The 19,492-nt window shown below is 42.8% G+C and overlaps 1 protein-coding gene across 23 annotated transcripts in view; it reads right to left on the bottom strand.

Moving 5' to 3' along the window:
* RBFOX2 (RNA binding fox-1 homolog 2) overlaps positions 1-19,492 on the bottom strand; it is a 287,477-nt gene that overhangs the window by 147,898 nt on the left and 120,087 nt on the right. Inside the window, exon 1 of one of the 23 annotated variants that reach the window (XM_043880698.1) lies at positions 13,236-13,437. The exons of the other annotated variants lie outside the window; for them this stretch is intronic. Coding sequence (XP_043736633.1) covers positions 13,236-13,250 — 15 coding nt within the window. The 5' untranslated portion in view covers positions 13,251-13,437. Of the gene's footprint in view, positions 1-13,235; positions 13,438-19,492 lie in introns of those variants that run through there. 23 annotated transcript variants of the gene reach the window in all.

Raw genomic sequence — 19,492 nt, 5'->3', positions numbered from 1 at the left:
GTGAGGCACTAAGTTCGGCCTACACTCAAAGGCAAGAGACTGCGTAAGGGAGTGAATACCAAGAGGCAGGAATTATGGGACTATCTTAGAGGCCGTGTATCAGAGACGAGATGGAAAGCATGGCAGCAGGCTGATTAACAGTATTGACTCTGAAACAAAACTACTATCACAATGTGAAAAAAGGATCATAAAGTAAGACAAGAGTTGAAAAAGGACCTGACTTTATAAACACGTGGCACTTGGGAATTTCTGTTCCCCTCTCTCTTCCAATCCTGTCTTTAACCACCTTGAGAATTTCCCTCGTATTAGACGTAATCTGCAAGCACCTGGTGCCAGAGAAACATGCAAAAACATGATTTTGACTGTCAATGAGTCCAAGAAATTTATTTTTAATAAATTTAATAAAAACAAACAAGAAGACAAAAGGATAAAAAGATCCAGAATTAATGAAACAGAGCAGAGGGGAATCTACACACAACAGCACAAGGGTGGAGGTTTGTCCCTCCCCCCCAAGCCCCCGCCCTAATTCTGGCATCTGCTTTTAAACTGTAATGCCAGTCTTAATAAAAAAATACCATACCACTTTTTCTCTAATTGGCAAATAAAAGTACAATAAACAGAAGAAATAAATCATTAAGAATGATTTAGATGCTTTTATTTAGATGTCAGTTTATACGACAGCATTCAGCAGTAACACTGGGGAGTGACATCATTCCCATTTTACAGATGAGACACAAGAGCGTGAAGATCATGTGACATGTTCTAATGACACAGAAGCAATAACAACTGAGCAAGAGCAGAAGTGCTGTCAGCATGTGATGTGATAGACAATGAAGCTACAAATGATCAGTTTTGATTTTCACGGATACAGTGATCTGGCTGAGACGGCCGGTGATTAAGTGTTTATTTCAGTCAGGAAAAATAACTGACACTTAAGTAATGAAAGTCCCGTTTTGATTACTTAACCTCTAAATTAGTGGTCAGCAAATAAAACACCATATGAGCTAACATGCAAATAAGATAGCACAGACCCTACAGATATGAATTAAGTTGGATACTGTACTACACAGATAGTTCATTATACTAAGAATATCTAATTAACCTTTCAATTAATGTATCTGGAGTGTCTATTCTATGCAGGTCTTATATTACAGATACTGTATATTATCTCATTTAATATCATTAATAATAAAGGATGCTGAAAAAGTGTTTGGGAAGAGGAGCCACAAGCTCACCTTCAGAGAAGGAATAAGAATGCAGTGCTTGAAACCAGCTCAGGAGTTTTATTAAAAGCAGCACATACTTCCAGAACCAAAACGTGGAAAGGGGGCACTACAACTCCTAAAATGCAATTTCTTCACTGCAAAAAGAAGTGAAAGAAAATGCATTTTGGGAGTTACAGGCTCCGTTTCCCTCCCCTCCCCGTTCCCAAGCCAGTATGTATGTTTTACCACATTGATTTTCTACCCCTTCAAGCACACAATTAAAATCTTTAAAAAATGAATGTTTGCTTAAATGGTTTCAACGTCTTATTCCCTAATTTATAAATTTTACAACAACAAAATTCCACATTATGGTTTGAAAAATGATAAAGGATACTTGCTTGAAATTAAATGCCACATTTAAGACAAACAGCATTGAAACATACAAAGACAGGCAACTTTCTTATATAACTGGAAGCACTTCTCGCTCAGCATTCGAGCGTCCGCCATCATCTCTATCTAAACATGTTATTCACACTTCCAAACCCTGATCCTAAGGCCTTTTACTTCATACCTGTACAAGCCTATAGTTGCTACCCAACTAGTGCCCAATAGTAATTGATCTTCCTGCTTCTAGTCCCTCTCCAAATTATTCTATCCACAGAATCTAACAGCAAAGCACTCTTTTGAGAAGGTTAAATATTGCTGTACTGGAAAATTTCGGAATTTCTTATTTTCTATAGAATAGTGTACTACTATTCAAGATCTGCCAGGTTATCCATCAAGCCATTTCTTCCATTCCTATCTCTCCAGTAATACTGGACCCTTCACTATTTCCCCAACCAAACTTTCTTTCCTCCTTTCTTTTCACTACGCAATGTCTGGCCAGTGCCTACTCTACATAGGTGCAGAGGACACACCAGTGCCTTCATGGAGTTTACATTCTGGCTGGAGGAGAAAAGCAATAAACAGACAGACACAGCGAGTCAGATGGTGGTAGGTGCCAGGGAGAAAAACAAAGACCAGGAAAGGGAATGGGAGATGTTGGATAGGGGAGTAGGGAATTACTATTTATCTAGGATGCTCCTGATAAGGTAACCACTGAGTAGAGATTTCATATAAGTAAGAAGTCAAGCAGATACCTGCAGAAAGAGCAAGCCAGTGGGCAAAACCTAAGGCCCGGGGGCAACGGTGTTGTTTGAAATGTTCAAAGAATAGGCAGGAGTACAGAAAAACAGGAGGTCAAAGACAGCCAAGGGAACAAGCCATGTAGGGCTTTACAGGCCAGTGCAGGGCACTTGACTTTTATGCTGAGTGAGATATGAAGCCTCCGGAGAGTTTCGCCAGAGGAGCAATATAATGTGACATATGAAAGGATCACTCTGGCTGCGATGTTGAGAACAGACTTCAGAGAAGGGGTTGAAGAAGAAGAGGAGAAGCAGGGAGGCTAGGTAGATAATTATTACTATAATACTTCTTGCCTGGAAAATTTCATGGACAGAGGATCCCTACAGTCTGTGGGGTCGCAGCGGGTTGGACATGACCGAATAGCCGGGCACACACATGCGCGGGCAGCATGGGAGCACGGGGACTCACGAGGAGCCAGCCGTACGGTTTGCTGGTCATTCGTGACACCATGTCTGCTTATGCCCGTTCTCCATCTCTTGTCTTTATTTAGTTCTCCCGGAATCTAGCTTAAAGCACATCTCCTTCAAGAAACCTTCCCCAATCAATTCTATCTTCAATGATTAATTTTTCAAGCTCCTGTTGACAACTGCCCAAACCACCTACCAGTGGGCATGTCGTCTTTGCTGCAACATATGGCTGTTTATCAATTAACTTCTCTGTCCCTATTTTGTCCCATTATCCTTGAGAAAGAAAATACTGTATAACTCTCAGTATCCTCATTTTGCTGCAAAAAACAGATATTCAATAAATGTCCACTAATAATCAAACTGCATCACCCAGAAACTACTATCCCTCAAAAGAAATGATCACAGACCTTTCACTGCCAAAGTCAAAGAGAGGCCTGACACAGGTCTGCTATCACCAGGCCACATAACATCTGGAGCTTCAGTCTGCAAGAGTGGCTGACTTACCCACAACGAGATTCTCTGGACCAGTGGTTCTCAAAGAGTGGCCTCTGGCCCAGCAGCAGCAGCAGCATCACCTGGGAATTTATTAGAAATGTAAATTCCCAGGTCCACTCAGATCTCAGGAATCTAAAACTCTGGAAGTGGGCCCAGCAATCTGTGCATTCTGATGCACCATAAAGTTTGAGAATTACTACTCTGGCTTGAAGGTTTAAGTAATTACCCTGTTTTTCCACAAGATTTCTGGAACGATTCCATCCCGGCTCACATCCTCACTCACCTCGACCATCAACAGAAGCCCAAGCCTTCCAGATGGCTCATCCTGTGCGACCCTGCACAGCCACTTCTTTGATCCCAGCTCCTGCCCTCCCTGCCCTCCCAAGCCCCCGCGGTCATGAGTGAGCCAGCTCTTCTCTGCGATGGTCCTGTCACCCTTCCGCTCCAAAGGAAGCCTGACTGCTCGCGAGAACACTGCTGCTTCTTCAGTAGAAGCTTTCCTCTCCTCAGGCTGGGCAAGCATCCTCCATCCCCCGCACTGCCATCTAGTACTGAACCTCACAGGTATCTTCCTAGCTTCTTCCCAAGCCCACTTCCGCTCTCTGTCCAAACTGCAGACCCTCTGAAACAAGTATCACCCACCCATCTCCTCAAGTCTTAACACAGGGCTCCCTCTCTTCATCTCCTTTAACACTTTTATAATTCTTGATGACCTCAAAATCCACAAAGATTATTCATTAACTACTCTAGCCTCCAAGCTGTTGCTGTTATTGTTCTAATGCGTATTTTTTTCACAACTTCACTGAAGCCACTGACCTCACACCATATCCCAGCACTGCCATGTCATTCCCAATAACTGCACCAACATCTCAAGCATTTCAAGCCTTCTCCTCTCATACCACGCCTGAGTTTTCCCACGCCAGCATTTCTCCAGCCTCCTTTGGATCTCTAATCTACGAGTAGATCCTATCACTTTTTCACCAGTCCTACTCTTCTCCTCATGTTAATTCCCTCTCAAGCCAGTTTAGATTTTAGGGTCCAACACTACACATAATCTTTTTCAAAATGTCTTAACTCCCTTGCCCCCTTTTCCCTTAGTCTAACTTAACTAGTAAAATCTCAATTCCTGGTTAAGTCCAACTGTTTACTTAATCCTCTCTTGAATCTAAAAGATTGCCAGCACTCACTCAAGTTTATGACCACAGATTTTAAGCATCCTGCACCTCTCCAGTAAGTTCACTTCCCAGTTTTGGGGGGATGACTACCATTTCACAACCTGTCCTCTCTCCTCAAACCAGCAACACTTCTCCACTCCCTGCTCTAACACTTTCAGCTATGTTCATCTTACACGTTAGAAAGAAAGCAGACATGCACAGAAAACTCTCTCTTCTGCCTGAAGCCAATGCCACCAGCCTACATGGCTCTAAACCCATACACTGGTCCCTCCCTTCATATTAAGAAAAGAGGCCAATCCCTCTTCCATGTGCGGGTTATAACAGACTTTGTTCCTGCAATCAGCCTCTTTCTTTTCAGCACTCTCAATTCGTCCCCTACTGGATCTTTCCTACTGACGTAAGACATGCCTTCACATCACCTATCTTTTCAAAACGGTCCTTTGAACACACACGAACAAGCTGCCCCAATTCTTTGTTCCACCCTACAACTATACAATATTTCACTGTCTCAACATCTTCACCTAGGGACTTCCCTGGTGGTCCAGTGGTCAAGAATTCACCTGCCAATGCAGGGGACAAGCATTTGGTCCCTGGTCTGGGACGATCCCACATATTTTGAGGTAGCTAAGCCTGCGTGCCACGACGACAGAACCCAGGTGCTGCAACTAGCAAAGGCCACATACCCTGGAGCCTGGGCTCGGCAACCAGAGAAGCCACCGCAATGAGAAGCCCCATACCACAATGAAGACCCAGTACAGCCAAAATAAATAAACGAACAAACAAAAAATGAAACATCTTCACCTACCAATTAACAATCCCAGTTGGCTTTTCAATCTCCATCATTCCAATTCAAACAGCTCTTACCGAGCTCACCAATGACTACCATCCAACGAACTTGGCCTACCAAGACCAATGACCCATTATTTGCTCCTGAGTAATAAAAACCCAACAAGCCCTCCCCAGAGCCTGTGGTGTCGCATATTTGTCTTGTTTCCCCACCACCTTACCCAGTTTCCAGTATTCTCTGACCTCTAGTGACTTCCTCAGGACTTCAGCCTCAGCCTTACCCTCCAGTTACATTTTCTCCCAAGGCTTTAAATACGTACTGATAAATTCTGACCTTATGCTTTCAACTCACATCTCTCTTCTGAGCTCCAGACTCATATGAAATTGCCACTGAATTTCTCCACTTGGATACCTACTATACATGAAACAAGACCAAACCTTAAATACTGTTTTGTTTTTTCCTCTGTGTACTCTCTTATTGTTACAAGGAAAAGCCCCTTCCATCCTAATTCCTTCAACCCCAAAGTTGAATAACCCAGATTCCTCTTTCATCTCACCCACACACAAACCATCTTTAATCTTATCAAATTGCCCTCCCAAGTCTAAGCCATCACCTCTTGCTTCTTGACCTCCCTTATCACTTTTCCTAAAGAAAATCAACTCTCCTGCTGAAAATCTCCCAATACCTTCCCCCACTTTACCCAGAACAAAATTCTAATCTCTACCATGGGGAATGGTCTGGACCTCACCTACCTCTCCAGTCTTATCTTCCTCCATGCATTTTGTTCTCTACACTCCAACCACATCTCCCCTTTCTGTCCTTTAAAAGCCCCAAACTCATCCCATCTGAGAACTCTGGATTTGCTATTCCTTCCGCTTATAAAGCTTTCCTCCCACAGTTAGACAGGTTGGTGTCTCCTATCACTCAGGCCTCTCTCACTCTAGATGAAGCTCTCAGGGTCGAATCACCTTCTCTCGGTAGCACATATCAATTCCAGAATTTACCTTGTTTGCTTACATGTTTACAACGTTCTTTTTCCAGTTTAAAAACACAGACTCCCTGGGAAAGAACTTCGTCTCGTTCCTGCTCTTTTCTCACCTCTTAGAAAGTGATCAACATACAGCAGTCATCAATAAATGTGTTAACTGCTTGAGTCTCATTAATATAATCCTTTAATTAGTTCCTTACAGTTTCCTGGGCTTTTAAAATATACATCAAACCAATTTCATTCAAAGTGTAAATATAAATTCTGCAACAATAATAGAAGCCTCCTGTTATCTTTCTATATACAAATCTGATCACACTTGATCCTGCCTAAAATCCATCAACAGCTTCATTAGAATAAACAAACATCTTAAAACTGTTCAGATAATCCAGCTTCTAAAATTTTTTTGTAATTTTAGCTTTTAGAAAGAACTTCATTGAAATCTGTATGCAAACAAACCAAGAATCCAAACTGCCTATCTTTTCATTAAGTCTTTGTCTATATATATATATATTCAATGAACCCACACTTTTAGTTATGTTATAAATAAAATTTTATGTTACTTTTCCACTTGACATACAGTACATATCCTAGCCTTTAAAATTTTAATCTTTCATCCATCACTATCCCACTCATCTCACACATAAAATTATATATGGTTCCCAAACATATTTCTGAGATCCCAAAGCTATTTTACCAATCCATCCCTTTTGGAGAAAGCAATGACCCCTTCCACTCCTCACTTGTCTATCTCCTCCTCTGTAAAGTCTCTTCTGAACTCCTAGATGCTGTTGGCTCTTCTGTCCTTTATCTGCTTTGTCTCTTGTTAAATAGAAGAGTTCTCCCTACTCCTAAAGCTAATTCCATCTTCTTAAAACATAAGCTCAATCCTTTCTCCTCCCATATACTCCACTTTTCCTTCTCAAATGAACTTGTTCAGTCAGCTTTTAAACACGACCAGGTCTCTTTTATTTAAAATAGAACATAAAACTTTTCCCTACCCCACATACTCTTCAAGCTCCCTCTATATTCCTTTAAGTCAGTGAAGTTTTTCCAACAATTGTCTACACTATTTCTTTCTCCATTTCCTTCTCCCATCCCTCCAATCCCCCACCAGGAACTCCTGAACTGACGCCATTCCCAGGCTTCTTTTCATTAGTCCATCAAAAGAACTCCTGCAAAGGTCATCAATGACCTCCATGTTGCTAAGCCCATGAACATACTCCAGTTCTCTCTTCCTGCCACTGTTTTATCTTAGGTTCCTAACGTCCTGGTCCTCCTTCTGAAGAACAAGCTCTCTGGAACCTGGCTCCTGGCCCCCTTGCAGGCTCATCTCCTCTACCAGGCGTCAACTTCTCCTCTTGCTCTACTCCTTAGGCCAGTGTCGTCTTAAGCCACTGAGTTTCAACATCATCAAACATTCCCACATCTTCAATTACTAATGCATGAAGATTCCTCACAAATTTATAGTTTAAGCCTCTATTTTTTCCCTTGTATTTCCAGACCTGGATAGCCAATTATGTAAGCAGTATTTCCCCTTGAACATCTCTAAGTTACCTAAAAGTACTAAATCCAGAAATCAAACTCATGAGACCCTGCATCTCCAAACACACTTGGCCCTCCTCCACATCATGACACCAGCCTGCTGACTGTACTGGGGCATCTCTTTCAGGCAGTCCGCTTTCCCTAGCACGCGCTACCACTACCACTCTCTGTTCCTTGGACTATTACTCAGCCATCACCTAAGCTCTCTCTACACTCCTACCCCTCTCTTATCTGTGTAGGTATCATTTCAAGAAAACAAATCTAATTATAAACTCCACTTCACCCTATTTCCAACTCTATTTAAACTCTTTTAATGACTTTACACTGCCAAGCATCTATTCACAGTATCTGGCCTCCAATGTTAACTGAACTGAACTATGTCTATATTTTGTGATAACTCAATTTACTAAGTTCAGTTTTCTCAATGTGTAAACCAATTAGAGTGGCAAAATAGAGATTAGAAAGTGAGCATTTAAAAATTAGCCTGACTACAACCTGAATAACAACCTGAATTGCTGCTAGTATTATTCTCTTATATTTGCTTAATACAAAATAGCTTACAAAAATAGATTATTTCAATAATCTGTTAGGTATTAGTTGTCCCATTTTAAAGATTAGAAAACCAGTGCTGGAAAGGTTACACACTGGCAAATGGTGCTACTATTTCTCTGTTGTATGATAAAACTTTCACTTACTGACTAGTTTGTTTCTAAAATGGCTACATGTGCTTTTCTAAGATTACTCCATTAACGTTCTCAAGATCTATCACATCCTTCTCACAACCTGGAAAATCAAGATACATACAATTAATAACTTGTCTCAAGTAGTTAACGGAAATGGAAACAGAATTTAGGCTACCTTATTTTCATTTCCCTACTCCAGCCTACATCAGGCTGAAGGGTAGCAGTGATAAACTGGACACTACTGAAAAAATAGTGTCAGACTTTTTTTGAAACAGTTACAGATTTTATTTTCTTGGGCTCCAACATCACTGCAGATGGTGACTGCAGCCATGAAATTAAAAAACGCTTGCTCCTTGGAAAAGCTATGACCGACCTAGACAGCATATCAAAAAGCATTCCTTTGCTGAAAAAGGTCCCTATAGTCAAAGCTGTGGTTTTTCCAGCAGTCACGTATGGATGTGAGAGTTGGACTGTAAAGAAAGCTAAGCGCCAAAGAATTGATGCTTTTGAACTGTGGTGTTGAAGAAGACTCTTGCAAGTCCCTTGGACTGCAAGGAGATCAAACCAGTCCATCCTAAAGGAAATCAGTCCTGAATATTCATTGGAAGGACTGACGCTGAAGCTGAAGCTCCAATACTTTGGCCACCTGATGAGACGAACTGACTCAGTGGAAAAGACCCTGATGCTGGGAAAGATTGAAGGCAGGAGGAGAAGGGGACGACAGAGGATGAGATGGTTGGATGGCATCACCGACTTGATGGACATGAGTTTGAGCAAGCTCCGGGAGTTGGTAATGGACAGGGAAGCTTGGCATGCTGCAGTCCATGGGGTTGCAAAGAGCCAGACACGACTGAGTGACTGAACTGAACTGACTGAACAAATAAAAGATGGTACTTGCAGTGTAGGAAGCTCTGAGGCCAAACAGATCAGGGTTCAAGTCCTAGCTCTGGCAATTCTAAACTGTGTGACTTTCGCAAGTTACTGAAATTTCTACTTCCTCCTCTGAAAAATGAAGATAACAACTAATTCTCACATGAGTGGAGAAATAAGTGAGGTAAATGCCTACTATATATGTTATTACTAAAAAAAAAAAGTTTAAACAAGATAAAAGTTAGCTTCTCCCTTCCAAAAAAATAAGAAACATAGAGTTAAAAAAATAAAGTTATGAAAGTGAGTTTCCAGCCTTGCCACTTACTGTCATGTACTCTTGGTCTCTTCCCTCTTCTGTACAACAGAGATACTGATTCTGGGCCCTCAGTACTGCTGTGACGATGAAATAAGATGACATATAAAAGTACTTCCTTAATTGAACAGCACCATGCAAAAATCATTATTATCTGTGTACACATACTGACTACCACTGTGTTATAAATTCTTTAAGGGCATGAGACTCTTTAATCATCTCTGTATTTGTAACAGCTAGTAACATAGTCCTCTGCCCCTCTAAAAGCATTCATTATATGCTAGCTGAACTGATTTATCGAGAAGATAGGATTGAACTACGACAAAGCAATAGTTCAAAATGAAATCCAGAAGTTCATCCACATGGAATGTGAGTAAAAGAGTCTGACACCAGTCTAGCTAAGATCATCTCAGACAGGGAGAGTATATCGTGACTTCTGGGAATTTAAATACGTGGTCCACAATTTTGTTTCCTGGACTTACCCTGTACACTTACTAAACAAGTAAGCTCCCTCAGCACAGGAATCACGTGTCTCCCTCTCTCTTCCCTGCCTCTGCCCCTACTCTCTCTGCTGCCCTCCCTGTTTTGGACACTGTTTTGGACACATGAAGAGAAGATGGGGAGAATAAATGACACAGTAAGTGCCCAGCAGTACTGCACCCTCTCAAAAACAAGTTTAGAAAAAGTAGTAGGGACGTTCTCCATCCAGAGGCAACTTTGAGGACAGTTTTCTAGTCACAAGTACTTAAAAAAACTGATTAATGGGAGACATTAACATAAAACTAATTTGTGTTTATCAAAGTTCTCCCTGCATGCATTCAAAGGCATTCTTTACATGCTAGAGAAAATGCTATGGAGTAATGAGTGGTCTGCTGAATGTTCAAAGCAAAAAACCTGGCTCACACTGGCTATTTACTAAGCATCTACTCTGTGCCATACATCATGTGAAGCACGTTTCATAGCTTATTTCAAATCTTTACAGTAATCCTGTATGACGGGCATTATTTTCCCTATGGACAAATGAAGAAACTGAGGTTCAGAGATCTTAAGTAACTTGTTCATGGTCATACAACTGGGAGTGAGAGGTGGAATTTAGACCTAGTAAAGTCTTTAAAAGCTATATTCTTTGTGCCATATCATGCTGACCCCAATGACAGCAATTTCACTATAAAGAAGGGTGACTGACAGGAAGGTAGGGAGGAGATCTGACAAAAAGACATGTATAGAACAGAAGACAGAGTTCTATCTCAGAGTTTTAGATGCACAGAAGCAAATAAATGAGTGATGTCCAACTGCACAACCCAAAATGCTAGTATGAGCTTTCCCTATTACTCTTCAGCTCTACATGTTCTAAGAGTGTCCACATCACTCAGAGGTACTGACAACCATACACAGTTCAGCAATTTTTCTAGAATGCTTAGAACAGTGCCTTTAAGCTATTGCTAGTACCAAACCAGGCAGGTGATTAGGGTGACATATTTCATATCTCTCTCATGCTCTCCAGACACTAAACTTTCTTGCACAATGGAGTGTCTCCCTGGAACATCTATAAAATATCTAATTCTTTAGAATTAGGAGGGATATCTTATAGATGTGGAAACTGAGGTCAGAAGACTTCAGTGACTGTCCAGTATCCTGTAGCTGGATGCTGGCCTGGACAAAATTCTGATCCCCTATTCCTCGTCCACTAAGTTGTCTCCGCAGCAGCCCCTCAGGGCCTCCCAGTAATCACTTGACCACCTGGGGTTCCTTTTCTAAGGAAACGACCTGGATGTCACACAGCTATGGCTCCTCCTGGACATTTTCCTGGAATCTGACAAGGGTGTGAGGCACTGGGCAAGAAGATGTGATCATAAAGAGAGTCGACACACTTACCCCTCTATACAGTGCTACCCCACCTTTCAAGTGTCATGGCACACACAGAAAATGGTAGTATTTTTATGGCACAAAATGGCAAACTAGAGTGCACACAGACCACGTGATCAGGGGGATCCTGAGTCCCTCCTGGCTGCTCCCGGGGTAGAGGGGAACAGTCATCTTGGTGTACATGTATCTCAACCCTGCATGTGGTACTCTGGATGAAAAGTCCTGTTCTGGGGCTAAATAAAGGGGATTGAGACAAATTTACAAATAAGTGTAATATAAGCACAAAGGAAATAATTAAGGAGACTGTCACTGTCTGCTTTCATCAAACATGAATTGAGTGCAAATGAGACTAATTCAACTTGCTTCCTTTCATAATTCCTCTTCCAAACAAATCAAAAGACAGAATAACCAATCCTCTGGCCAACAGATAAGTCATCAGTCCGACTAACAAGGCTGCAAAGACCCTGGACACAGACTCCTCGTTCACAGAGATGAGAACTACTTCAAGGACATAAGTGTGCCAGAAAAGTTTTTTGACTTCCTCAAAATACCACAAAAATAAATCAACAGACGGAAGGAAATTAGATTTTAAGGTCATATTCAAATATGAAGGGGAAAGCAAGAAAAGCAATCCTTACACACACACACACACACACCCCTTTCTGACCAAGCTCCATTGCCATAAACCTAGTTAAAATTCTGCCGTCTGATATTTATAATTTAGTCTGCCTGAGCCAAGTGGGTTTCTGCAATTCCAGACATCTAGGATGAAGGGCAAAGGGCAAAGTGAAACTTTCAAAAGCTGGCCAGTAGCCAAGGGCATCACATCTAGGAGGCTCCCTTAGCAACACACAAGAACTCTCTGCTCAAGAGAAGACACCGCCATCTTTGCAAGGGATTATGGATGTTCTTGTTTTCACAACTAACAGCAGGAATTTCCCCCCCTGTATTATTTTCCCAGTCATTCTCCTAAAAGTTATCACATTTCATAATTTAAAAGTCTCTCTAATTCCAGTGTGGTTTCCTCCATCCCAAAGTACAACACGGGAGTTAACAACTAAAATAATGTACGGTACTAAGTTCCTGGCAAATAGAAACTGCTTTGTAACGTTTGGTTATGAATTACTATTCAAGCCACTACAGACTTGGTTCCTAACTATGAGCAAGTCACTCTTTTTGACTTAATTACTTCCCTCATAAAATTTTAATAACAACAGTGACCTACTTAACATCTCTATTGTGAAGGACAATAAAAATTATTAGATAAAAACTTTCAAAGGCTTATTCCTAATTAAGAATCATGCCACCTACTGGCTCTTAATATCTGAAGAGATGCTTTGGCTATCAAGGTCAGTGTCCCCCAAACAGAACACAGGCAGGCCGTGGCCCGCTGGGAAACCTGCAGCTCCTGGGGTGACCGGCCCACTTTCCTGCCCCATGTGCCTTCTCCAAACCTCCCAAGCCCTGGGGATGGAGCTGCACTGGGAGCTCAGCCCGAGCGCTAAGTCAAACAAGGTAAACAACATTCAAAAAAAAAAGCACAGGCCAATGTCACAATCCCTGAGAGGTTTTAAAACCTTCACACCTGTGAGGAGAAGGGGCTGTGGCAGCCCGCGCGCGCTCCGTGGGGAAGGCCATTCGTGCGGGAGCAGAATCTCACAGCTTTCCACTCCTTATATGTGCAAGTGCAAGCCCTCACCCGCAGCACTCTGTACTCACCCAGAGGTACATCATGTCAGACCCGGCTGCTCAAACTCAGCGGCCAGTTGATCTTGGACTGCAGAAAGGCCCTTCAGTGGACTGGAGGAGAGGAGGTGCCAGAATGGGGGGCCGAAGTGCAGGGTGGGGAGAACCCCCCCAAAATCACTTGAGTTTAAAAATCTAAAACGACCGGTCTCCTCCCCCCTCCTCCCTCCTCTCCAGCTGACTGTTCTGTTGTTCTCTCCTCCCTCTCGCCCTCCCTCCCTCTCTCCCTCTCTCTCTCTCTCTCTGGGAGTTCCCAGCCCCGTGTGTCTGAACCCGAGTGTACAGCACACTCTCTGTGTATCTGTCTTCAGGGACTCTTTCTGTGTCATTCTACTTCGAGAAACACAATCATCGCTCACAGAGATTATTGCAAAAGGCAGGGATGGGTGGGGTTCCTAATAAACTGCCGGCACTGGTTTCTAGTAGCTGGACAACTAGAATAAGACGGCTTCTTTAAATGTGAATGGAGCAATCAGAAAACCTCTGCCCTCCAAGATCAAGGGGAATGAGCCCAGGCTGCCCTCTGCCTCAGTTCTTCCGGAGCCCCGTGCAGAAGCCGAGCGCGAACACAGAGCCTGCTCAGAGGCTACATTCCCTCCCTGCTAGGTCAGCCTTATGCCATAATCCTATAATAATTATCAGTCTATCAGTCATAATTCTGAATCTTAGAAGATTTTAAAACATGGGGAAAATTTCAAATAAGCTTCACAAGTTTTTCATCTTTTTTATTACTACCGCCCTAGTTCAAATCGAGAGAGCTTCTCCTCTTGCAGATTCTTTACCAGGCATGGGGATGGGTCAGGGTACAAAGCCTGGGCTTGAAATCTGGTCTGTAATTACTGTCACCATGGCCTGGAGCAAGTTATTTAACCTGTCGAGGCCTCTGTTTCCTGAAGCAAAAACCAGGTATAAAACTCCTTTTGGAGTTGCTTAGATCCAGTGATAACACTATGTAACCTGCCTGCCATGTACCTGGTGGCCATGATTTCTACTTGAGTTCAGTTCAGACATTTACTGAGTTTCTCCGGTATGCCAGGCACATTTTTGGCCATTATGTTCGGTGGTGAACGACAAGTATTATCCAGTCACCTGTCCTGGTGGTTTCTCTACCACAGGCCAATGCTCTCCTTACTTCCCTCCCCATTTTTCCATGTTCAAATCCAAAACCCATCCCAGCTGGAAGCGACATCTCCTCCCAAAGTTTGGTGTCTGTAAAGTGGCATTCACCAACCCTGCCAGTTACTTTCACAGGTACTTACCTGTACCTACCAATCTTACCCCCTTTATTCACATTTTTCAGGGTAGAGTTCATCTCTTGTGAGCCATGGCATCTTTGCACAGTACCTTGCACACAGTAGGTGCACAATACATTCTTAGAGGGTTGTGTGTCTTGAGGACTATTTTACGCCCTTAACTCCTTAAAAGAAAAACAAAATATAACAAAAACAAGAGGTCTTCCGCCTTTCAGCTGCCTCAGGGCTCTATTCCCCTCAAACATGTTGAAACAGCTCTCTCCTGCTCATAAAATCTCCAAGTACGGTCTGCGAGTCTCACAGTCAAGGCAGGCCCGGTGCAGGTCCTCAGCACCTTCCCCTCCCTGTATAATGCTTCCGGCTGCAGAGACAGCTCCATCTTAGTTTGCTGTGGTGGATTGTCTTTTTCCCTCAGAGTAGAAGTGAAGTCACCTGTTCCCTTCCACACTAAACATGCGCCTTTCTCAAGAGAGCTTATACTTTGTCCCTTCTCCCACCTCAGACTCCCACCTGGAGAGGCAGGGCAAGTATTCTTCTCAGCCTCACCCAAATCTTTTCTTTTTCTTTATGCAGAACTTTTTTGCATCTTCTGAAGTCAGGAATACCTCAGTTCCAGTACAAAAGAGAAGAAAGAGCTTCCAAGTCTACAACAGAGACGGCCTTCTCTCTAAAATGGGAAAACAAATCTCGGCTTTCTATAAACTGCTGCTTGGCGTCTGTTATATAATCAACGTTCATAGGCAACTCTCCGCTCTAGTCTCACAGCACATGCCCTAAATCATAAGTCACCAGACTTTCCTATACTCCATTCTAAACAACTACATTAAAATCACGCTGTGAAGAGATTATAGTCGTTTCAAACTCTTTGAAGACACAAAATTGCAGGGGGCTTCCCTGGTGGCTCAGGTGGTAAAGAATCTGCCTGCAACGCAGGAGACTTGGCTTCTATCCCTCAGTCAGGAAGATCCCCTGGAGGAGGGCATGGCAACCCACTCCAGTATTCTTGCCTGAAGAATCTCATGGACAGGAGATTAGTGGGCTACCCATAGGAGCCTAGCAGGCTACAGTCCATGGGGTCACAAAGAATCAGACACGACTGAGCCACTTTCACTTTCCCTGACAGTCCAATGGTTAGGACTCTGTGGTTTTACTGCTGTGGGTCTGGGTTTGATCCCTGGTCAGGGAACTAAGATCCCACAAGCTTTGCAATGCACCCAAGGGAAAAGAAAAAATTAAAAAAAAAAAAAATTAATACTCATTCTTAATCAAGCATCGAAAACAAATACAGTAAAATATTACTGTCATTTTATGGTTTTATCTTTTAATCAAATTTGGGATGGTATAATGGTACCCCTGTTCCCCTGGAGCAAAGCAGGAGAAAAATACAGAGAAATGAGATCCCTGAAATGAAATAAGAAAAGATTAAATACATCACAAAAACCTGAGAACTACCTCCAAAACTCCCACGAGTGGAGTCACTGTAAACTTCTTTGGAACCTCAGGGAATTCATAAACTTCTACTCTGAATGCACGTCTTCCTTTTCCGAGCATAATCTTAATAATCCGATGAACAGTCTGCTCTCTGTGTTTTCTTCACATTAAAAACAAACAAACAAAAACCCTTCAAAAGCCCACAGGCAAAAGAAGTGGATCATGCTCCTGCACGTCCACGTTTCCCTAATCTTAAAAAAAAAAAAAAAAGGAAGAAAAGGAAACAAAGAGGTAGGAAAAAACAAAATTCTTTCCAATCAAGTCAAATAAGCTCTGCTTTATCGCTGTGCAGGATTCAGATTAAGAGACACAAACGTGTAACAACTGCACATGACGAAGACCCTCTCAAAAGGATCCCAGTCTTACACACAGGATGAGGACGCACGCATGCCTCCTTCTATCAGGAGAACACTTTATCAGGCTACATAACGGTTCTCTGAAGCTTATCAGCCTCTATATTAGTTTGGAGGAAAGAACGTGTGAATTAAAGCATCAGAGAAGGCACTCTTCTCGGGAGGGCCCACAGAGGAAGTCTGGCATGCTTGCTTCTGGGAAAGAAAAATCAGATTATATGGGATAGCAATATGGGTGCTGCCAGTAATTCTAACCTGATAATGCATCTTGAATTCCTGCTTCTGAAAGCACTGGATGTTGTAATGTGAAGAGTCTGGTGGGTAAAAAGGGTTTGAAGCCACATTTCTGACTCTGCCTCAAAGTCTAACAATTAAAGAGGCTGCATGTGTTTTTTTTTAATTAAAAATTTTTTTTAATTTTATATTGGAGTATAGCCAATTAACAATGTTGTGGTAGTTTCAGGTGGAGAGCAAAGGCACTCAACCATACACATACATGCATCCATTCTCCCCCAATCTCCCCTTCCATCCAAGCTTCCAAATAACATTGAGCAGAGTTCCCTGTGCTACACAGTACGACCTTGTTGGTTATTCATTTTAAATATGAGACTACATGTTTTATGCCAGTATTTCTGTTGGTGTAAAAGGCTGATGCAGGGAAGTGCGTACAGCTGGAGAACCAACACAATTTTGCAAAAATATTCCTGAGAAGTCAGGCACTGAAAATTTTTCTGAAGAAATATGAAGCAACCCTCTCTACATTATATCTACTCCTTTCACTTCCAGGACCTGCAGAGATAATAGAGGACTCACCACAGCAATGAGCTATAGAAATGGGCCATATGAAGTTCAACTGAATTTGACTCCAAAAAAAAAAAAAGTTGAAAGAATGGGGCTCTTTTAACCTCATTTCCTCTCAGCTTAAAATAGCAAGGATTCCCACAGGGCAGTTCTCTAATAGAATCTTGCTACTCAAAATGTGACCCACGGCCCAGCATCAGCAGCATCAGTGGCAACTGGGAGCTTCCCAGATAAGGAAGACTCTCAGCGCCATCCGAGCCTCTCAGAGTTAACACCAACATGATGACAAAAGCCACAGCTGGGTCACAAGCACACTGAAGTCTGAGGTGCTGGTCCTCATGCAACAGCACAGACTCACGCAGGACAGGATAGCCGCGGCTGTCACTTTCCAGGGACGGCATCTACACCGCTCTGGAGCACTAACTGGAAAGACTGTTCCATCGCCGCCTGCTGATTTCAACGTAATACCACCTGTGCTGTGCTCAGTCGTGTCCCCCTCTTTGTGACCCCAAGGACTGTAGCCAGGCTCCTCTGTCCATGGGATTTCCCAGGCAAAAATACTGGAGTGGGTTGCCATTTCCTTCTCCAGGGATCTTTCTGACCTGGCATGGAATCTTTGCCTCTTGCATCTCTTGTACTGGCAGGCAGATTCTTTACCACTGCACCACCCGGGAAGCCCCCATAATGCCACCAACAGGCTATTGTGAGAACATACTATGTGCCAGAGCTCTCCTTGCATCATCTCACTGCATCTTCATGCCATCTCTGTAAGGAAGGCCCTACTTTATCTCTTTCACACATGGAAGAAAACTGGGGCTTAAAGTGGCTGAACACTTTGCCCATGGTCTCACAGCCAGTGAGTAAAGGTGCCACAAGCTAAACATAAATTTGTAAGAGTCCAAGATCAGTCCTATACTACACTTTTTCACTGATAAAATCAAACCAAGACTGCCAAGATCACAGGAAAATTTTCCCTGGACAATACCCTAGCGCTCTATTTCTGCTCATTACCAAGACTTCAAACAATAAAGGACAGAGATAAGGCTTGGAACCCAGTGAACACACACTGTGAGTGAGTTTCCGAAGGCTGTGGCTCTGGTTGAGTGCTACTGCTACGACAGGTGTCATTACAAGTACGGTTCTGGAAACCTTCTCTGATCGGTTACCTTCTATGATGTTTAGGGAGCTCTAGATGCATATACAGAGAAAGGGGGACATCCCAAAGTTTACCTCTTAGAAAAGTTACCAGCAAATAGATGTGTCAGAGCTCTGACTGCCAGGTTTAGGGAACTCACAGTGACTGTCCCTAAAAGATGAAAAATGTACACTATCTTAAGAGCTGTATTCCCCTTCACTGTGTTTCAATCATATTCTCAAATAACCTCCCATCCTTCCAACGAACTTGCTCTGGTATCCCCTCCGCTACAAGCTCCGACCTGCTCAAAGACCTGTTCATTATCTATCCACCTCAGTCCTGTCTCTTTTTTTTTTTTGACATAGACCATTTTTAAAGTCTTTATTGAATTTGTTATAATATTGTTACTGTTTTTATGTTTTGGTTTTTTGGCCACAAGGCATGTGGGATCTTACCTGCCTGACCAGGGATTGAACTGGCACCTCTTGTGTTGGAAGGCAAAGTCTTATCCACTGGACCGCTAGGGAAATCTCTCCATTCCTGTCTTCTACTCCCTTGTATGTCCAACTCTGACTCTATGGTCCATGATTATAATCCCTCCCTTGCAAATATCCTCAATCATTTGCCCGCTCCATCACTGGCATATAGCATAACTCCAACCCTGGTCTACAAGTATCTGCCTTCTCTGTGCCTGTTCCCAACCAGCTAAATGTTGCCGGAGAAAAGTCACATGACCAAGCTGACTGACTTCACTATATACTCATGATCACAAACCTCAACTGGTCCCTTGGCAATGCTGAACAGTCCTACCAAAGCTGCCCCAGAAGCTTTCTCACTCTCCAAAATGACTGTTTCTTATCTTCTCCTGAAACCTACTTCATTCTTTCCCTATCAGCTGTTGCTCTACTGAAGCACTTCACTTTAAAAGAGAAGTATTCAGTCTCATCTGTCCACCAAATCCACAATCCTACCTAGAAATGCACGCATCTCCTCCCCCTTACATCCTGTTACAATGGCAGAAGTGTGCCTCGCATCAAAGGCCTGTTTCACTACTTGGGCTCACATTCCATCTGCCAGCACCCATGTAAGAACCCTGCTGCTCTGCTGATCACCTCCTCTCTCCTGCCTCATAACTTTCTTCCCTTTCCACTTGCTGTCAGGCCAGCAATAAACATATGTCCATCTTCAGAAAACCTC

The sequence above is a fragment of the Cervus elaphus genome, chromosome 22, assembly GCF_910594005.1.
Source record: "Cervus elaphus chromosome 22, mCerEla1.1, whole genome shotgun sequence".
Taxonomy (NCBI): domain Eukaryota; kingdom Metazoa; phylum Chordata; class Mammalia; order Artiodactyla; family Cervidae; genus Cervus; species Cervus elaphus.
The sequence above is the reverse complement of the archived record's forward strand: the minus strand, read 5'-3'. Positions and strand labels throughout refer to the sequence as shown.